Genomic DNA, 22,238 nt, shown 5'->3' with positions numbered 1-22,238 from the left:
GTATATTTATGGCTGTGGATGAAACCAAAGCATTGGTGGAAACACAGGCATGGGGAAAACATTTTACAGCAGCTGTAGGCTAGATATCACACCTAAACTCAGGTTAATACTATTAATTTATGGGAAAAATGCATGCTTTTGCTTGTTGAATCCAAGACCTCAACACTTAACCATATGTGCTAATCACTCAGCCACCTTCTTGTCACATATATGTATATTATTTATTTATTTTTGATCAAATATTTTACGCTTTCTTCCAATTACAGCTTCTGTAGGGTTTCTAAGTGTCCAGTCATTCAATAAGAACATACAGTATATTGCTCTATATGCCTTTTATATCAGACAGTCAAGGTTTCACACAGCCACCCATCCCCATAGGGGACAACACACGGGTCTAAATGCTTTTTACAAATTGTAGTCTTCTAAATCTCTCATGCGTGTAACTACTGTAGCAACATTAAGCACAGAGCAAGGTAATTACAATATGTAAGAAGTCTGTCAGTGTCGGCTGATTTGCAGGTGAGCAGAGCTCGGAGCAGATTGTAATATATATATTTATGTTACTAGTCGTCTCAAGTAACATGAAAATGCCCCTCAAGGTAGAATTCATGCGAGTCAAGTCATCTATTGCAAAGTCCCATAATCTGGAGGCAGTTCTCCAACGTCGCACGCTCTTGCACTAAGTTAATTATTCCACTACATAAAAAGATACGTTTTGTCTTTCAATACATTGTGGCAGGGGATAACTACAGCAGGTGTTCCTTCCAAACTGAGAATGGGCTTTCATAAAGCTGTCAGAGTAACTTAGTGCATTGCTAGGAAACTCAAGCAAGCTTAGCCCAGGGATGCTTACTTCCTAGTCATCGGGAAAACAACTGCCACAGGGCACACGGGCTGTATCAAAGCTACACGCGAAAAGTTGTTTTTTAATATGAAACAGTAAGCTGTGTTAGAGATATCCTGTAGAAAAGCATACCATGGTTATTTCCTCTGTGTTCTCTGTTAATTAAGTAGGAATTATAGCCCAAGTTTACTATTTTCAAGTACATTATAAGGCATATTTGCTGTCCATTTTCTTAGTTATAATATTAATAAATCAATTGCAATGATTCATGTTGCATCTATTTAACAGACAATTTAATTATTTAACCAGTAGTGCAAAACAACTTATCTATATACTAATTATTATTTTATGTGTGTTTTATTTGAAGGTATGTTAAAGGGGCCATCTTTTAATGTTGCTTTTCACATAAAGGATTGGTGTTTGCATACTATAGTCTAGTGGCTTTGAATATGATGTCCTTTATCAACTTTACCTGTGACAATTATTCGTCAGTACAGAGGGATCCCTAGTATGCACACCAAAGTGGCTGCTTAGAGCAGTGTTTCTTAAAGTGATTGTAAAAGCAGAAGGTTTTTTATCCTAATGCATTTTATGCAATAAGATAAAACGCCTTCTGTGTGCAGCAGCCTCCCCAAGCCCCCCTATTACTCACCTGAGCCCCATCTCTGTCCAGCTATGTACACAAGTTCCTTGGCTGTCTGGGACTCTCCCTCCCGTTGGCTAAGACACAGCTCCGGTGCCATTGACTACTGCTGCTGTCAATCAAACTCAGTTAGCTAATCAGGAGAGAGAGGGGCGGGACTCAGGTGCCCTCCGTAGCAATCTGCTTGCTGTGGGGTCACTCAACAGGAGAGAGGGGCCAGGAGCTCCAGCCAGGGACCGGAGAAGAGGAGGATCCAGGCTGCCCTGTGCAAAACCGCTGCACAGAGCAGGTACGTATAACATGTTTGTTATTTTTAATAGAAAAAAAAAGACTTTACAATCACTTTAACCTTTTTATCAGGCAAGGCAAGCTTTAAAATGATGTACTTGTAGCACCCTATTCTAAAATGTAAAACAAAACAAAACTGATTGTTTTACATAAAGCAGTGGCCTCTACACTTGTAGGATACCCAACATTAGAGGTGATTTTTTTTTTTACAAGGAAATATACCTTTGCACACTGGTTCTGATTGGTATTAAAGGGTTTCTCTCCCTCATTCAGCTAATTTAACCCCATTGTTGAGAGAGAGAGTGGGGGAGGCGCAAAAAAGGATGTCCTCTGGCAGCTGACATCCTCCTTATCAACCTATGATGGGATCAGTAGTAAGGAAGCCAGCGGCTGGCCCGCACAGTGCCCAAGGCTGTAATATTGCACAATAAAAACCTGTGGTCTTGTGTAACAAAATAAAGCAGCCTTGATCCACCCGCTTGCTTGACCAATTTGGGGCAGTTTTTAGGCATTCTACCAAGACATCCCTGAAGAACCTAGAAGACACCCCAGGGTGCCAAGGCTGGCTTAGAGCCTTCCAATTATCCACAATGTCTTATCTTCCATCAGATGCAGGAACACCAATAGGTCATTTTCTATGAGCCGCCCCCCCCCCCCCCCCCCCCCCCACGTAACTTTAAAAAAGTAAAAAAAATCCTAATATATAATCATATTAAAGCTGAACTTCAGCTTTTACCTTCAGTCTTTAACAGTTGTACAAGATCTTCTACTGAAATTGCTTACTCTGATTTTACTGCATACTGTGAGCAAGTCAGATAGAGCCTGTCTTATTTTCTGGTTGTGGGATGTCCAACATCACCTAGCCCTCTCCATTGTCTCGCTACCTCTGGTCCACCAGGGAAGGCAAAATACCGGAGAAGAGATTTAGGAATTACCATGAGTTGAAACGGTTTTGCGTCATTCTGAATGCCTAAATTACGGGAAAGCAAACATATGTATTTGTTTGAAAAACAAACAATTTGGCAACCCAAAAAAAAAAAAAAAAAGTGCAAAAAAATAGCAGCAGCAGTATAAATGTGAGCTCAACAACAACACTACACTTGTGCTTAGTGGGGCAAGGGACCACAATAGACATAGGTGGTCAACATGCATATGGGGCACAAAATGCCCAAACACTGGCTGCATCCGATTGGATGCAGCCACTTTTTTGGCTGACAGTTTTCCGCTCAGTGACTTCAATTTTTCAATTTTGGGATGTTTGGTTGGGGCGACTGACAGCGTAACCTACAGAGAGAACTTCCTGATGAACTGGAAACATTGTGATCAGTAAATGGCCAGCTTTAGCCAATGGTTATAAAAGAACTGTAGGTGCACTGGTTCTTGCTTATCAGAGTGTGTTTGTGCACTATAGACACCAATTTGTCTCAAACCAGATGCAGTCTGGAAATCTGAATCTTATTGGTCATTGTGGGACAAGAAAGACCCCTTTTATTTGAAATACTTTCAATAACTGAGACCCAGGAGTGCTATGTATTTATAAAACATATTTTATCATCTGTATATATCTAGAGAAAGACCCACACATTCCCCCCATGATCCAATGATATATCAGTTGCACATGTGAGCATAAAGAACAAGATATGAAATTAATTCTGATTTGCTATACTGCATTGAATAAAAATGGTCTCCACTGTAAACGTTTTGCATCATTTTGTATTGCAGGAGAACTATGTGAAGAGAAGCTGGATTTCTGCTCCCAGGAAGTAAACCCATGTCTACACGACTCCAAATGCATCTTGATACCAAAGGGATACAAGTGAGTGTTTAATGTAAGAAAAAGGTGGTTGTAGTGGTTTGGTCTGTGTCCTTGATCATCCAATTTACATCTCCCTTTTCTGCTAATTGACTACCCTATGAACTGTAGGGATGAGTTCATAATAGGTCAGTGGTCTCAAACTGCAGTCCGCTGGCCATATGTGGCCCTTTGCTTGTATTTATCTGGCCCTTAGGGCACTATTCCTCTTACTGCCATTATTGATGAGGCACTGTTGTTTACCCTCACTGACGCTGGGTATTTTCTAGTTCCATTGGGGTCAGTTAGTCCAGCCCCCTCTACAGTCTGAAGGACAGTAAACTTTATTTAGAAAATTTGGAGACTCCTGTAATAGAAGAAATGCATTTACCTCTATTTCATGCAATAGGAGTAGCTTACTTGCTGACCAGTAACCAATACCATAAGGCAGTGGTCTCCAAACTCTCTAAACAAAGGGCCGGTTTATTGTCCTTTAGACTTTAGGGGGCCGGACTGTGGCCAGCAGGAGTTGAAATTTTCCTTGCATCAGTGGGAGTAAACATTGCCACATTTGGTATAGGGTAGAGGAATAATGCCCCATCATTTGGAGGCCCATTGTTGGTGTCAATGAGAGAAATGGTGCCCCATTGTTGTCAGTTGGCAGAATAGTGTCTCGTATCAGTGGGAGAATAGTGCCTCAAGGGCCGGATAATGGCAAGCAAAGGGCCCCAGTTTGGAGACCACTGCCATAAGGGTTTGTGTACATGGGAGTTACTTTCCTGTGTTTGATGTGCATGACCGTTCTCATTTGATATGCTTTGCATTTTTACTTCTCTGGATGCAGAGGGTTCTATTGAGATACATTTGTGTTGAAGGCAAAGCAGGCCAAATGCATCTTGTTGCAGTCATTTGCATTTACATACTTGTGTTTGAGTGCCTCATTGCTCTAAAGCAAAGGTCAGTGTTTGCCAGCAATGCCCTCTGCATAAGCCTTGACATTTTTTTAATTTCACACCCTGAGCTACAGTATATTATGGCAACTGAGATCTATCTTCCGCAAAGTGGGATAGTAGTTTCTGTTGAACCATAGAAGCAGAGCTTTGTTTTCTTTTCTTGGTTTAGGCTGACAACGCACTCGTTTTTTTCACTTGTGACCGTTGGAGTAATGAGAACACAAAAAGTAAAACTGTCCTGTCCTGGCCACAGGGCCAGTGTCATCACAAATAGAGATTAACAAAGTTCTTCTTTAATGTTGCATTACTACCTAATTATGTGTAATGACTCGGGCTTCTCTTTCCTTCTTTGATTGTACAGCTATTAACATTGTACAGCTGCCTAATGACTTATCACTAGAGCCATGCAGCATGATGCACATCAGTATGCAGGACCATAGCAGACTTTTATGGGGTTCTATCATGTGAATTACTAATATAGATCACATGGTGTGAATTAATACGTTTTGTCTGCTATTCATTTACGTTCTAGATGTGACTGCACTCCAGGATACGTTGGTGAGCACTGTGAAACTGACTATGATGACTGCCAAAACAACAAGTGTCGGAATGGTGCGCGTTGTACGGATGCCGTGAACGGCTATACCTGTGTGTGTTCAGATGGCTTCAGGTGAGGCCTCTTTGGGTTTTGGGGAAAAAAATGTGTAATAATGTATTTACTGTGTAAAAGAACTCACCTCCACATTTGCCTATCTTTGGGTATAGATCTGGCCGTACAGAAGAATAATATTTATAAAGTATAGTCATGGCTTTGTAAAAATAGCAGGAAGTTCAAAGATATGCAGTTGTACCTTATGGGGCCTAATGCTAACTCAGCCTCTGCACTCAAGTAGGGTGTGCCAGTTAGTATTAAACTATACAATTTCTTCTGTCCACACCTTTAACATATTAAACACCATTTAGCCTTTATTTTGCCTTTAACTAGACTTGATTGGTTTACATTAAGTGTTACTAAATCCACAACAGCAAAATCAGTCTGTATATGCAGTAAAGCATGCTTGTTATACTCACTGTGGTACCTAAGGGGTTATTCATCTACATTGTGTAAAACGGCTGTTTGATCATGTATGCACAGATCCTCCTTTTCTTCCACCGACTCCAAAACAGGTCTGGATAAGACCGTTACTGGAGTCAGGCTGCACATGCTCAGTTTGGTTGTGTATTGCTAGAGAGTTTTTCTTTTTCCTTGGGAGGGTGCATGTGATCAGCACAGGGCCAATCAGCACTGTCCAGGCAGAGGGTCAGGGGTCCAGCACCCTGATAGGCCACCAGTGCAGCATAAAAACTCTTCCTACAAGCTTTAACCAGGCACTGATATTTAGCAGTTTATAGTGATAATAATAATAATAATAATAATAATAATAATAATAATAATAATTTCATTTCCATGTTCTGTGTTCTGGGGGAGACCAGATATAGTGAATGCAGGGTCCTGGGTTTAGTAACACTTTAAGTATTAATTACATGCATTGCTATCTGTCAAAATTATTCAGTATGACCATGCCAGATTTCATTGTATTACAGTAAAAGGTGAATTCTGATTGGAAGCTCTTTGGCCTGTATTATGTATACCTGTATTTTTTGTTACCCTGACCAGTATCTGTATGCTAGCCAAGTTTGGAGTAAAGGGTTGAAAGAAATATTTATACTTTTGCAATTTATTTATTTCCAGTGGACTCTTCTGTGAGTACCCACCACCCATGGTCTTACCTCGTACAAGTCCCTGTGATAATTTTGAGTGTCTGAATGGAGCAGAATGCATTGTGAAAGGCACTGACCCCTCGTGTCAGTGTGTGTCGGGATATCAAGGGAGCAAGTGTGAGAAACTAACAAGCGTCAACTTTGTAAACAAGGAATCTTACCTGCAAATGTCATCGATGAGGATCCGCGCACAGACCAATATCTCAGTGCAGGTATGGTGGCTAGTGTGTGAAAGACTGAAAGATATAAACAGATGAGTTTTAAACTGTGGATAATGTTTGGGGGATATGGTGCTGGAAAAATGAAACAATGAGGTGGGTTTACTAAAGCCATAGAGCATTTTCACTTTGCAAAGTGATTTTTTTACTTAGTGAATGAGGTGAAGCCGTGCTGAGTTCAAACATCCTATCATGTGCAAACACATCTCTGACGAGCCTAGAAAAATTAAGTTCAATGCTTCCGAGCATGCATCAAATTGTTTCCGAGCATGCGTGTTTTTTTTGGTCGGAATTCCATACAGACTAATGGAATTTCCGTCTGGAAAAAAAGAGAACATGTTCTCTTTCTAATGCCGCGTACACACGACCGTTTTTCATGACGAGAAAAATGCAATTTTTAATTGGTTGTTAAAAATGATCGTGTGTAGGCTCCATGGCATTTTTCTAATTTTTCGAGAAAAATGGGCATTAAAAATTTAGAACACGCTCTATTTTTTCTCGTCGTTTTACACGTCACTGTTTTTCTCGTCATAAAAAATGGTTGTGTGTGCGCTTTAACGATGGGGAAAAAAATGCATATTCTCAGAAGCAAGTTATGAAACAGGAAATTAGCATAATCAGCCCAACGTGGCAAGGCGATCTGCCCACGACTTCAGATTCGACTTGCAAAATGACTTCTGTATTGAAGTCGATGGATCCAAAGTCGATCCAAAGTCGTACAGGAACCTTTTTCTAAGTCGGAGCGACTTGAGTCACTCCTATTAGAACAGTTCCATTGTACAGAACAGGACGTGACTTGTCAGGCGACTGAGTCGCCTGAGGAGTCGCCTCTGTGTGAACCGGCTCTTAAGCAGTTGAACTGGTCAGCATTAGAATCACAAATAGAGAGTGCAAATAGGCTTTATGCGATACCTTAAGCCCAGCTTTATTTCATACAATTCAATAAATTTCTCACGAGAGTAGTGTAATCCTAGACATGTAATCAGTTATCATATCCCATGGATTGAACCTCCTCAGGTCCCCATTATCTAGGTGGTCTAAAGAAAGACCTATCCAACAAACCTTTAACCTTTAATGCTGATGCATTTTGATGGTCAGGCCCTCTTCCTCAGAACATATACATATATATATATATATATATATATATATATATATATATATATATATATACATATATATATATATATATATATATATATATATATATATATATATATATATATATATATATATATATATATATATATATATATATATATATATATGTCAATATATGATCATTGGTTACATGTCTGTGATTTTACTACTCTTGTCAGTATTTTGCAAAAAAAAATAATTAAATGGTGTCTACAGTATTGCACAAGGCCAGTGCCACTCTCGCTTTTTGTGATTCTAGTGCTGACTGAAGGATTCCCTGATCTATAGAAAGCTGAAAAGTCGCAGACAATTCTGTTGTTTCAGCCAAGTGTTTGTCTTATCTCCTTTAACACTTGGGAAATGACACTGTGTTTGTTTTGTATTGGCTGAACAGGTCAGTATATTGTGACTACTGCAGAAATATCACCCCTAACAGCCAAAGGAGGGTCATTTAGATTTTAGACCATTGCAGTGCTTTTTGAAAAAAGTCATGCATGCTGTATTTTAAATGTGTTGTCATGCATTTTGCTATTCAATCACTTGTAATTGGGGACAACTATGTGTCCGTGTGCATTAATGCAGGTGTGCACAAGCCCAATTGTATCACCGCTGATGGCAAGGAGAGTAGAATATGAGCACAAGGATTGACAGAGCTGTGGGGAGCTGTGTACTCCTTGCTATAACACGTGCCCTACACAATCATACCAATATTCTGTCTGCCTGTGTGATGTGTCTCTTATCCCTTTTCTTTCTTTCCTCTGTTCTCTTTCTTTACCTCTCTTATCACTCTCTATTCCTCTTGTCCTTTATTGTCTTCTCGCTTCTCTCCTCTCCTTTTTTGTCCTCGCCTCTTATTTCCTCCTCTCATTTCCACTTCTTTTCACTTCACTTCTCTTCTCTTTTGCTCTTTTCATTTCCTCTCCTCTTTTCCTCTCTTCTTCTTTTCTTTTCTCTTCTCCTCTCCTCCTTTCCTATTTTCTTTTCCTCTTTTCCTCTCCTTTCCTCTTCTCTTTTCCTCTCCTCTCCTTTTCTCTTTTCCACTTATTTTCACTTTACTCCTCTTCTCTTTTTCTCTTCTCTTTTCCTCTCTTCTTCTTTTCTTTTCTCTTATCCTCTCCTCCTTTCCTCTTTTCTTCTCCTCTTTTCCTCTCCTCTTCTCTTTTCCACTTATTTTTACTTCGCTGCTCTTCTCTTTTTCTCTTCTCTTTTCCTCTCCTCTTTTCCTCTCTTCTTCTTTTCTTTTCTCTTCTCCTCTCCTTCTTTCCTCTTTTCTTCTCCTCTGTTCCTCACCTTCTTTCCTATTTTCTTCTCCTCTTTTCCTCTCATCTTCTCTTTTTCTCTCCTCTCTTCTTTTCTTTTCCTCTCCTCTCTTCTTTTCTTTTCCTCTCCTCCCCCTCTCCTCTTCTCTTTTCCTCTCCTCTCTTATTCTCTTCTCTATTCTTCTCTTTTCCTCTTCTCCTTTCCTCTTCTCCTTCCTCTTTTTTGTTCCTCTCCTCATTTCCTCTTATTCTTTCCTCTTCTCCTTCCTCTTTTTTGTTCCTCTTCTCCTTTCCTCTTCTTCTTTCCTCTTCTCCTTTGCTCTTCTCTTTTCTTCTTCTCCTTTCCTCTTCTCTTTCCCTCTCCTCTTCTCTTCTCTTTTCCTCTTCTCTTTTTATCTTCTTGCTTTGTGTTTTTTCTTCTCTTCTCTTGACTCTTATCTATCTATCTATCTATCTATCTATCTATCTATCTATCTATCTATCTATATATATATATATATATATATATATATATATATATATATATATATATATATATATATATATATCTTCTTTGTTGTTCTCTCTCTCTCTTTGGCCCCATACACACTATTCGATTTTCTGCATATTTTTGTCTTCAGATTCACCAAAAACACATAAAATTGAATAGTGTATATGGGGCTTTACTGATTCATCTTTTGCTCTGTCAAATAAATTCAAATTTAAATAAGGTTTATTGGCAGGACCAAAAACATTTTAGCACTGGCATTGCTCGTTCTGCTCTTTTTTTTTCACGCTCTTCTCTCACCATACTTTCTATCTATCCAATAATTATTTTCAAATGTCAAGCTGCATCCAACACCAGAGAAATGACTAGGGAGCCTGTTATTAATACACAGATCATGCCCGTGTGTGAACCTTTCGCGCTATCAGATCTCTGTATCAGTCTATCACTTCTGCAATAAAACCCTTATTTAGATATTCATCTTTGCAGCACATAAAGGGAACTTTTAATAAGTAAAACGCATTGAAATTCCTCATGAAACAAGATCCTTTGTTGCAGCTCCAGAAATCTGTTTTTTTATTAACATCATGCAGATGTTGATCTATGTCAGCGCAGGAGAAAATACATGTCATGCTACTCCATAAAACACATGTATGTGTTTATATTAATGTATGGATGTTATGGATAAAGTAAAAAATGGATTATTTTGACTTTACTTGGATAATGTTGACATTATCCAGGCGTATTTAGGTAACGTCCCATGAAGTGTATGGAATTTGAAGCCATTTTTTTGTACAAGGAATGGTGTTTGGTTAAATATTGGAGTTATTTTATTTGTTTTTCTTTCTTTTTTTTGGGGGGGGGGGGGGGGGTAAAATTGATATGGCCAAAGGTTTGTGAACACCTATCACACCTGTATGAGCTTGTTGGACATCTCATTTCCAGAATGACATTGTGTGCATTGACTGATAGGGGAAGGGGAAGCTGTGGGGGTTTAATGACTGAAGAAAATATATTAGGGCAGATTATGTTCTTCTTGGAAGAGGTAGTATTTATCAGGGCCGCCATCAGGAATTATGGGGCCCCTTACACATCTTCAGGCATGGGCCCCCTGGAGCAGAGAACTGGGGGGGTGCTGCCGCCTCAAATTGAGAGGCGGGGGGTGCCGCTGCTAATTGAGAGGCAGGGGGTGCTGGCCCTGCGAATTGAGGTCGGGGGGCTTTGGGTGCTGACGGAAAAAAAAGGGGGGTTGCCCTGGGAACCTCTGTGTCCCTTACAAAAAAAGGGGGGGAGGGTTGCCATCCGGGGCCCTGGGGATCTCTTGGCCCTTTAATAAAAATGTTATTTTTTATGTTTTTATATATAAAAAAAGGGGGGGTTGCCATCCGGGGACCTCTGGGCCCCTTGCAAAAAAATTAAATAAATTAAAAGGGTGGTGCCATCCGGGCCACTTACAGTACAGGTGTACTGCCTGTACCCCCCTGATGATGGCCCTGGTATTTATGGGTGAAGTTTAGATAATCTGCCAGACTGCATGTTAATAATGATATCTTTGAGGCATGGTTGCTGGTTCCTACAATGTACATATATAAGATACCAAAACTGTTGGATGCAAATCGGATTGTGTACTTGCTGAGCAGAAGGTCATTTGGTATTTGATTTGTTTCCTACTCTCTGAGGCCTCGTACACGCGGCCGAGGAACTCGACGTGCCAAACACATCGAGTTCCTCGGCCAGTTCAGCACTGAAGCCGCCGAGGAGCTCGGCGGGACGAGAGCTCCCATAGAACAACGAGGAAATAGAGAACATGTTCTCTATTTCCTCGTCGAGCTCCTCGTCGGCTTCCTCGGCCGAAAGTGTACACACGACCAGTTTCCTCGGCAGAATTCAGCCAGAAACTCGGTCGGAAGCTGAATTCTGCCGAGGAAACTGGTCGTGTGTACGGGGCCTAACAAATCTCCTAATGTCTACAGATAGTATTAAGACACGTTTGTTTTTTTGCTGCCCAGGTGGCTACAGATGAAGACAGCGGCATCTTGCTCTACAAGGGTGACAAGGACCACATAGCAGTGGAGCTGTACAGAGGAAGAGTACGTGTTAGCTATGACACTGGAAGCTACCCAGCATCTGCCATTTACAGGTGAGTCAACTGCACAGATCTTCTGTTCTCTTTATTTCCTTCATGTTTAGGATCTTAAAAGAGAAGTATGGGCAAAGCCTTTTTGGTTATACTTCTCTTGTGGGTCACAAAGGTACACTTACCTTTGTTCTCTTGTTACCCATGAGTTAGTTGGTATATAGCGGGCTACTGCTGGCTAACAGCTGACAAGACAAAGTCAATCCAGGCATTAGAAGGATCCCAACAATATTGGCAGGATCCACCCGGCTGCCTGATTGACAGCTGGCTCCACCTTACAGCGCATGGCTGATAGCCAGAGGCTACTGTGCCTGCCTCCTTCCCAGCCCAGCTCTTCAGTGAGAGTGGAGGAACAGAGCAGAGAATGGTGACTGACAGTCATTACTCTCCACTCAGCAGACTGAGAACTGAGCGATCAGTGGTCATGTAACCAACATAGAAATGCTGCAGCAAAGAGGCGTGTATGGATGTTTGTTTGTTCACAACCCCATAACTCTCCTTATTTATTATTGATACCTATATAGCGCCGTCAATTAACACAGCACTTTACATATATATTATACATTCACACCAGTCCCCGCCCACCAGGAGCTTACAATCTATGGTATTTAACTAATCGGTTTAAATCTAAAGCCTGGTACACACCAAACTGACAGCTCGGGTCAAAGCTGTTGTACTAACGATCCAATGTTAGTACAGCGATCTCCACTGCTGTTCTTTTGTGTTCTGGGCGGCCAGAACATTCTGGTCAGCACTCTCAGCCATTGGCTGAGAGTGCTGATCGGGAGCCAGTTGGCTGCCAGTTTTCCAGCATACTCGTCCAACAGAAGCTGGCAAAGCAGCCGGCTTCTGTCAGACCGTACACATGGGCCGAATGTCAGCCAGTTTTTATTAAACTGGCCGATATTGCCCAACATTATGCCGTGTGAACTAGGCTTAAGTTTAGCACTGCACAAAACCTTTTATAAATACAATTTTGCTAATTGTTATTTAGGGGTAAGAAGTGATTTCAGACAGAGATATATACCTGACTCTCATGATTATCATCTATCCCAGTTTACGGACATCTCATATCATTTTTGATTTCCGTGGGTTATCTAAAGGAGAGGCTAATTATTTTGATTTCTTTTCATACGTGTTTTGTCAGCTGATTATGACTTGAATCTACAGATACTTTCTATATCAGGCTGTAAGGTGCCCATGCACCAGTAAATGTGAAATGTTTGACCTTAAAAGAAACTTGTCAGGGTAGAAATATGGGGGCTGCCATTTCTGAGGCAAAGTGACAGAGGTCACCTGAAGTCTGATAGTTGCTCAATTCTGCAGTTTGGGAGGTCCAGGCTACCCTTCAGATAGCAGGGCAATATCTCAACCCATTATACTAGCAGCACAGCTTGGGCAAAAACACTTTTCCAGTCTCGTGATTGGACAGGGAAGGAGCAGAAGCACACTGATGAATCATCATTGCTGTGCTCCCTATGTTTTTATCCTGACATTATATGCAAACTCATAGCTCCCAACTGTCCCTGGTTTTGAAGGACTGTCCCTGATTTGGAGCAATGTCCCTCATTCCTCCTCATTTGTCCCCCATTTTGGTCTGATCTATATAATTGTTTTTACACTTTATCTTTTAAAAGTGTTTCACAGTGCTAAACCTTTCACCAAAATTCTAAATGGCTGCATTTGTAGATTTTAAAAGCCAATACAAAGGAATAGAAGTGGTAAAAAAAAGCCTTTGTGTATTTATTTAACCTTTTTTTGGTTAATTCTTCTTTAAGGGGGTGTGGCAGGAGGTGTATCCTATGCCTACCTATGTTTGCTAGTAGGTGTCCCTCATTCCCATCTCAAAATGTTGAGAGGTATGTGCAAACCTTGGCTTCCAACTATTGGCTTTATTGGCTTCCAGTGCTGGCTTCTTTTTTCCCAGTCTGCCTGTAAGGCCTCGTACACACGACCAGTTTCCTCGGCAGAATTCATCAAGAAACTTGGTGGGAGATTTTTTTTGCAGAGGAAACCGGTTGTGTGTACATTTTTCAGCGAGGAGACTGTCGAGGAACTTGTCGAGCCAATAAGAGAGCATGTTCTCTTTTTCCTCGACGGGAATGGAGAAAATTGGCTCGACGAGTTCCTCGACAAGCCTAACAAGAACTCAACGAGGAAAACGATGTGTTTCGCCCGCCGAGTTCCTCGGTCGTGTGTACGATGCCTAACTGTAGAGCTGATCACATGAAGGCTGAATGGAATGGATGTGGATGTATTGAATTCATTACTGCATTAACTAGAGCTCAGCTTTAATTGAAAGATTGCATAAAGTATAATAATTGCATATGCAGTCATCAGACTCCGGATCTGCCCTCTTGGCTCGCTTTTCGCCATATCTAGAGTGATTAATGGGAAATTAAATGTAAAACAGTATGGAAGACTAATAGTTAGAAGATAATTAGCCTATTGTTAAAGAGGTATGCAGTCATTACTTTGTGATACAGAGACAAGTAATTAATACTTGCTTAGCATGGCTGAGGCGAGTCTATCTAGTGTATTATGAGCACAGTACATAATACAGTCTCCTTCCCATTCCTTCTCCTAGGTGTTTCATAAGCAGGCTAACCTGTGTTTGGCCATCATACAAAATAAACACAGCCAAATAAAGCTTAGTGTGACGTGCCTTTTGCTGGAAACAGCGTGATTACTGCGCACATCTGGCGCTGGCATGTCTGCAAGAGGTGCCAGCGCTCGCTCGCTGGCCTTTACCTACATTTTTCACAAATCTGTTTAATCACAATCCCAATCATAAACCTCATTATGCAACATACAATGATATTGTAGATGATTTCCACATGCTTACCCATCTGTTGTCAGTTCTTGGTCCATTCTTGTGTTTCTTCTCAAAGCCTAGCATTTGTATTACAAAGTGATTTTTAATGGGTTCCACGCAGGAGGTAAATTCCTGAATGGACATATCTGATCAGGTCTAATACCTTCGGCTGCGGAACTAAGACACTGCCAGAGCAATTTAATTCCATCTCTAGATGAGTAAGCATTATCTGTAGCTACAATGGCCACAAAACAAAGGTTTTACAAGAATGCATTTGGAAGAAAAACTGTTTTTTTTCCTGGTAAATGCCAGCAATGCTAAATACATGTGCACTATCTAACATGCATGCAAACTAGGGCCAGATTGGAAAGGAGACAGATAACTTATCAGTGTGTTGGAGGAAACCCCTGCAAGCACAAGGAGAACATGCAAACCCCATGCTGATATTGTTCTGACCAGGATTTGAACCAGGGACTGCAGTGCTGCAAGGCCAAAGTGCTAACAACTAAGTCACTGTGCTGCTTGTTTTATTTGTGTCACGATCAGGTGTCAGGCTCAGAGGCCAATAGCTATAGCAGTGGCAGGACAGGTATACAGGCAGTCACTTCTGGCAGATAATACAGGCTCCCCTGAGGTGCGGAGTCTAAGTACTAGCTGGTTTTCCCCAGAGCTCCTGATGGTGGAGATGGATTTATCTGCAAGCTAGTACCAGGTCGTGGTCCTCAAGTTTTCCCCACCAGGGTGTGAGCAAGCCGGGGTACAGTAGCGGATGAGCAGACAAGGATGAAACAGCAGCATGGTCAGTAAACAAACCAAGGGATCAATCACGAGTGGCTGCAGGTTGGGATCAGGCAGAAGAGTAGTCAAAGAACAGGCCGAGGGTCAAAAACGGGTGATTGCAGGTACAAATGGCAGCAGAGCAGACAAATCGCAAGGCACTGGCTGGGAAGGCACAATAACTTGGCAAAAAGGAAGTGCAAAGAGGAAGCGCAGGGACACTGGCTTTTATAGGAAGTTCATGGGAGGAGCAAAGGGGTTCAAGGTTCAACAACAATCCAGACACAAGGCAGAGTATTCCAATGGATCAGGTAGGTTTGTCCAGAAGATCAGACAGGGAGCTGTCCAGTATCCCAGATAGCTCAATGGGAAGCGTTAATGCCAGACACAGAAGAGGTCCCAGGTTCAAGCCCAGATCCTGACAATTTGTTTGCAATTTTTTTTATATGGGATGATTGTATTTCTATTCATCTTGAGAAAAATGTGTGCTTAAAACTTTGAAGTGAAAATTTGCCACTTTTCCAACTTCCACCTATAGGTAAAGGCCTTCTGTGCTCGGTGGTAAAGCATTCCTGTACATGTTCAACTTTAGTTAAAAGAGAAGTACGGCCAAATCTTTTTAGGCCATAATTCTCTTCTGGGTCACTAAAGTGCACTTACTTTTGATCACCTGTGATCCAGAATCAGCCGACAGCCGGCTAAAGCCAGCTGTTGGCTGACATCACAAAGCTGCTCCAGGCTCTGGAAGGATCCTGACAATAATGTCAAGATCCACCCAGCTGCCTGATTGGCAGCTAGCTTCGGGTGCTCTGGACTCGAGAGGCAGAGCAGAGAGTGGTCAATCAAACAGCAAAGGTGCAGTGCTACGACCTCCCCTGGTATCCTTCATGGCTGAAACTGATGGTACTCAGGAGCGGATTGCTAAGAGCCGCAAATGCATCTAATACAGGAAATTATCCAGCACCATGGTAAACCGCAGTACTGCTTAAAGTTTTATTGTAAAGCGGTGTAAACAGCACAGAAAGTCAACATGTTTCAGCTTTAAACAGCCCTAATCATGGCTAGCAGAGAGTAGTGACTTTGCTCCAGGAAGATCAATAACTGAGCAATCAGATATCATGTGATCACTCAGTTCTTGGTCTTGGAGCGGGCCGGGGACATCTGCAACATCAGACCGAAGTATCATGTCTGATGGAGGCGAGTATGTGTGTGTGTTCTTTTTAGAAACTCCAAACTTCTCCTTTAAAACTTCTCTTTTAAATGACTTGCCTCCACCCCTCCCAAACCCTCTAGCCAGTTAATCCAAACACATTTGTCAGGCTTAAGCGTTCACCACTCCGCAGAACATGGTTAAAACTTTGTATTTGGAAATTAGTAGAACACATTATAATAGAGGTGACCACAGGCAACGCTCTGAACTTAAAGGGGGTTTCCACATAAGATTTATTTCAGTTGTAGGTGAGTTCTTATCTCTGGAATGAATAATCCTCACTGACTTTTCATCTCACGCTAGTGGGAAAATCTTCTTGCCATGGTTCTTGGTTCAGTTGTGCCCAATCTGGAGTGTCACTCCACTAGTTACAAAATAGGTGGATGTTCATATGTGACACCACTTCTCCTATACCTGCCCAATATGAAATCCAACAGGGAAAACAAGCCCACTTCTAATTACCCCAGCAGACTTTGGGACTGGCACCTCTGATAGACATGAGAAGCAGATGAATTAACACCGCAGCATATAGGATCAGTTTTGGGTGGAATAACCCTTTAAATAAACACTTATGCTTTGTACACACAGTCACTTTTGACCGTGCAAAAGTCAGTCGGAAGTCCGATGGAAAGAAAAAGAACAGGTTCTCTATCTAAGGTCCATCGGACTTCCGACAAAAAAAGTCAGATGAAGGCTACACACGACCGGATTTACCGAGAAAAAAGCCCACCTGACTTTTTTTAATTGGAAAGTCCGGCCGTGTGTACGAGGCGTTAGAGTAATTAGTGATATTTGTTACAGTACATAATGATCTGACCAAGACCAACAAATGAAGATTCTTTAAAGTTTTTCTGTCTGCCATTTAAACTCAAGTTTGCATTTACTATAAAACTGTCTGTTTAGCTCCACTCTTGCTAGGAACCACCTAGACAAGGACACCAGGCTGTCCTTCAATCTTCTAGTTGAAGCTTTTGTCTATATCAATTATTGTCTCCTATTACGACCATACACGGTTCGAATCTTGGCCTGTTCAGCAGGAACCAACTGAGATTTGAACCATTAATTGCCAGGCTAAATGTACCAAATTGATCAAACGATCAACTTGGGTAGAACCAGCCTGCCAGATTCTCTTCTCCCAGTGGGTATGGCGTCCCCTGCCCCTCCCTGGCTCCCCCCCCTCCCCTGATTGGAACTGGAAATTGCTCAGCAGGAGGGATTCACCTGTCAGAACAATCTTTGTTGATGGGGGAATCATGTGAATTTTTTTCCTGCAATCTATGGTTGCAGGAAATAAATTTTCACCCTGCATGGCCGGCCTTACTTCTGTTCTTCTTTCAGAGTTGTCATGTACTCTCTGCCTTTGGTATCCCAAAGGAACTATTTAGCTCACCCTACTCTTATCTTGCTCTACAAGTTAGTTAGTCCCTATGCTTTCCATTAGAAGACACTAGGAACAGTTGAGTAGCTTAGCAAAAGACAATGGGCAGGGCTGACACCATTCACTGAACAATAATGTTTACAACAGGTATTCTTGCAAGGACTTTAAAAAGCATAAAACATGTGGAAACGTGCATGTATTGCAGAGATTCATTGCATAAGTGTTTTTCTTTTTTTCAATTTTGTCTTGATATACACTTTAAAGAATTTCCACATCTGGTGTAACCTCTATCAAACTCTCAGCTTCCTCTTCCTATGCAGAAATTCTTCCCTTAGGGATACAAGGCACTGATGATTAGAAAAGCTTGTCTTTCCTTGATTGGGCATATTGTGTGCATAGTACATCCAGCCTAGTGCTAATTAATAAATCAGTTGAACACCATGGAGCAAAAGCTATAAAACAGCAGTAAGGGAATATGTTACACAGCATGACACTTTACTGAGCTGCTTTCCAAGAAGCGTTAAATAGACGGGAGAGCGAGAAACAGTATTCTGAGCAGTCAACGCGTAGAGCGACTTCCTGAGTTTACACTTTGTAATCCAGAATTCCTTTGCAGTTCTTCCTCATCTTGCCACTAATATACCAAGATTAGCCATAAAAGAACTACCCAAGCATGCCAGATTTTTTTTTAAATACAGTAGTGTCACAGTTTTTCATCATTCATTGCATCAGTGCTGTTGATCTCCTTCTGGCTTTTTGCAGCCACTTCTAGTCTACATGCACTTCCTCAATGACTGCATGGCATTATTCAGGGCGGGTATCCTGATGGGGACGACAGCAGACCATGCCTGCATAATGTATATTGAAATGACCACTCGTAGCCTGTGTGACAAGGTGACAATGCGGAGCACAAATAGGAGCCAGGGACAGGGAAGTGCCTGAATGAGCACCTTAAAGTGTTACTAAACCTAGGACCCTGTATTCACTATATCTGGTCTCCCACAGTACACAGAACATGAAAATGCAATTATTTTAATAAATATAAACAGCTAAATACCTTTTCCCATCAGCAGTCAGGGCCATCTTTTCCATTGGGCACGCTGGGAAGTTGCCCGGGGGCCCCGCTTGCCTGGGAGGGCCCACTGGCTGCCCAGCAACTCCAGTAAAAAATTGTGGAGAGTGACGGGTTAGAACTGCCCATGCCCAGTTTGCGGAAATCACAGAGAAGATCCGATCCTCCACGAGTGCGGGGGGTTGCTGATGTAAGGGGGGAGTGAATGCAAAAATGTAAGGGGGCACTGATATAAAGGTTCCCCCTCCTATATTAGTGACCCCCCTTACCTTAGTGTATTTACTCTACGGAAGGTGGTCTCTGGTCACCAGAGTGCCCCCCACATCAGAGTTCCCCTTTACATCAGAGTCTGCAGGATTCCCCCTTACAATGCAAGGGGGAACTCAGTCTGCGGACCCTGATGTAAGTGGGAAAGAGAAAGCAGTGGACTCTGATATAAGGTGGTCTCTGGTCACCAGAGCCCCCCTCCACATCAGAGTTCCCTCCTTAGATCATGATCTGCAGCATTCCCCTTTACATAAGAGTTCCCTTTCACTGTAAGGGGGAATCCTGCAGACTCTGATGTAAGAGGAAACTCTGTGCTGGCTGGGTTATAGTAACCTGACCTTCATGTCAATGAAGACATTTTTATTTTTTACTTTTGTTTAACTTAAACACATTGCTAATAGCACTAGCTACTGTATATGTTTATAGTTTAAATACTGACATTTGCATTGTTCGGCACTGAAAACTGTAATTTTAGGTACTTTTTTTGCACTGGCAGTAAAAGATGTGGTTCTGCCAGTAAATTTTATGATTTTTGTCAGTAAATTCTCGTGCGTGATTGTGTAGACAGGGCCCCAGTGCACTGTATTGCCCGGGGGCCTATAATGCTCTTAAGATGACACTGTCAGCAGTATATAGTAGTTTTGTGATTTCTCTCAGTTCCCGGTGAAGATGGTAGGAGGAGTTTTCATACTGCACTGAGCTGTCCTATGAGGCTACAGGGCTCCTGACCCTCTGTCTGGACAGTGCTGATTGGCCCAGTGCTGATCACATGCACTCTCCCAAGAAACGAAAAAAAACCTCTCTAGAAATACACATCAAACTGAGCATGTGCAGCCTGACTCCAAAGGCTCTGTCTTATCCAGACATGTCCAGGGGGACAGTGCAGGGAGGGGAGGATCAGTGCATACAAGATCAAGCAGCCTTTTTACACAATGCAGAGGATTAACCCCTTAGATTCCACAGTGAGTAAAACAAGTATGCTTTACTGCATATACAGACTAATTTTACTGTTGTGGGTTTAGTAACACTTTAATAGCAGGATCATTGTGTATTTTTTAATGATAGGTGCGGGTATAACATAAGATTGCAAATGACTTTTAAAAACAACAATAATAAGAGATGGAAGTGATTTGGTTTAAATATACTTTAAGTTATTTATACCTGGCTTAGAAGAAGGACCTCAATTTATATTATATTTTCCAACTGTGTATTTAGCTGTTTGGGAGTGTTTGCACTTTAAACCTGATTTGACAGCACAGTACATGCGTTCAGTGATTTGTGTGGTTGTCTCTATCATGGTGTATTAACTTGTCTTGTTTTCCTTGTTCTCTTCTTGATACAGCGTTGAGACGATAAATGATGGCCACTTTCACACCGTGGAACTTGTAAGCCTGGATCAAACGCTGTCACTGATAGTGGATGGAGGAAACCCTAAGACCATCACTAATTTGTCAAAACAATCCTCTCTCGGCTTCGACTCTCCGCTATATATAGGAGGTAAAATATATTGCTTTGTCACGCTACTGATAATGGTGCATTTGTTTATCACATATCACTATGATTAATGTATGTTCTGACCTCATGATGACACCTCAACCTCCTGGTGAAGTATATCGATCTCAGGAAGTAGTCTGTATTTGTAAGAGGTCTGAGGGTTTTCTATGGGGTTGATTGACTTAGAGACATAGGATTGTCTCCTATATATCTTGTAAAGTTGATTGCAGTGGAAGAAAACTTGACTTGCTACACTTGATGGAATTGTGTGGTTGTGTGTAGTTATTACAGTGTTCTATGGTCTATATAATAAGTCAGGCTGACCTATACTTAATGATTTATTATTGCAGGTATTTTTATATTGCCAGCAATTTACACAATGCTTTTACATAATTTGCATTCACATCAGTCCCTGCCCCTAAGGAGCTTACAGTCTAAACTTCCTATCTCGCATACATACTAGAGTCAGTTTGGGCAGGAGTCAATTAACCTACCAGCATGTAGACTTGTCACAGACCTGCGGATATGTACCAAGAATTATCCTCATACAAAGCCTTGACTTTAACTGCCTAAAGGGCATCTACATTTATGGAGAGAAATGATGGTGAGCATAGACTGCCTTTGACTTAAAATGTTTTGAGGTACTTCGAAAAGGTGTAATTAAACCATACCACACAAATAAAGCCCAACCTAGCATATAAGCCTGGTCAGCTTTGTAAATGGCCACTGTAGGATAGTTAGATATGGAAGAGTTGGATGTCACAGTGATGTCATGAGATACTGAATGACAGTTGGGCTTGTCATATTTAACTCTTGGTAGAATAGCCTATCGGTGCTGCCCTAGCACAGACAAATAGTGTTGCAGCATACTGGTTGGTAGTAGATCCTCACCATAGAACATTTGAAGTACCATTTTTATTATTGGAAAAAAACAAGTTCAGTGTCTAAGCCCTCTACATTTCTTCTATGTACACCTATAATTCAGAGACTGCGGTGGAGTGCTGTACACAATGACAATATCTTCACATACAAGACACTCTAGTCCCTTTGTGCATGTGTAAGAAGCACTAAAATCACTTTCAAGAATGGCTACAGTACATTATCTTTAGTTAGGCAAGCCATAGGCCCCGTACACACGACCAGTTTCCTCGGCAGAATTCAGCTTCCGACCGAGTTTCTCGCTGAATTCTGCCGAGGAAACTGGCCGTGTGTACACTTTCGGCCGAGGAAGCCGACGAGGAGCTCGGCGAGGAAATAGAGAACATGTTCTCTATTTCCTCGTTGTTCTATGGGAGCTCTCGTCCCACCGAGCTCCTCGGCGGCTTCAGTGCTGAACTGGCCGAGGAACTCGATGTGTTTGGCACGTCGAGTTCCTCGGCCGTGTGTACGAGGCCATAGATTATGCAATTTTATTTCCTGCAGCAACAGCTTGCAGGAAAGAAAACTGTTCTATTCCCCCATCAATACAGTCGGTGTTGATGGAGGAATTCCTCCCGCAGTGCTATTGTGTTCTGCCAACAATCTGACAGGCTGGTTGTACTGAAGTCGATCAGTGGATTGATTTCAACATAAACATTCAGTTCATAGGTGGACCGAATTTCAGGCAGCCTCTGCTGAACTGGCCAAAATTCGATTCATTGAAGACCTTTACTCTTGACAAAAATGTTCCTACGTGGGACTCTAGAAGAGACTTGCTTCTGTAGATTGCA

The 22,238-nt window shown here is 41.7% G+C and overlaps 1 protein-coding gene across 1 annotated transcript in view; it reads left to right on the top strand.

Annotated features, from left to right (window-relative positions):
- SLIT2 (slit guidance ligand 2) overlaps positions 1–22,238 on the top strand; it is a 397,141-nt gene that overhangs the window by 365,569 nt on the left and 9,334 nt on the right. The window contains 5 exon segments of the mRNA XM_040335198.1: positions 3,498–3,591; positions 5,053–5,190; positions 6,253–6,493; positions 11,389–11,519; positions 20,378–20,532. Coding sequence (XP_040191132.1) covers positions 3,498–3,591; positions 5,053–5,190; positions 6,253–6,493; positions 11,389–11,519; positions 20,378–20,532 — 759 coding nt within the window.

Source organism: Rana temporaria, chromosome 1 (assembly GCF_905171775.1).
Source record: "Rana temporaria chromosome 1, aRanTem1.1, whole genome shotgun sequence".
Taxonomy (NCBI): Eukaryota; Metazoa; Chordata; class Amphibia; order Anura; family Ranidae; genus Rana; species Rana temporaria.
The sequence above is the reverse complement of the archived record's forward strand: the minus strand, read 5'-3'. Positions and strand labels throughout refer to the sequence as shown.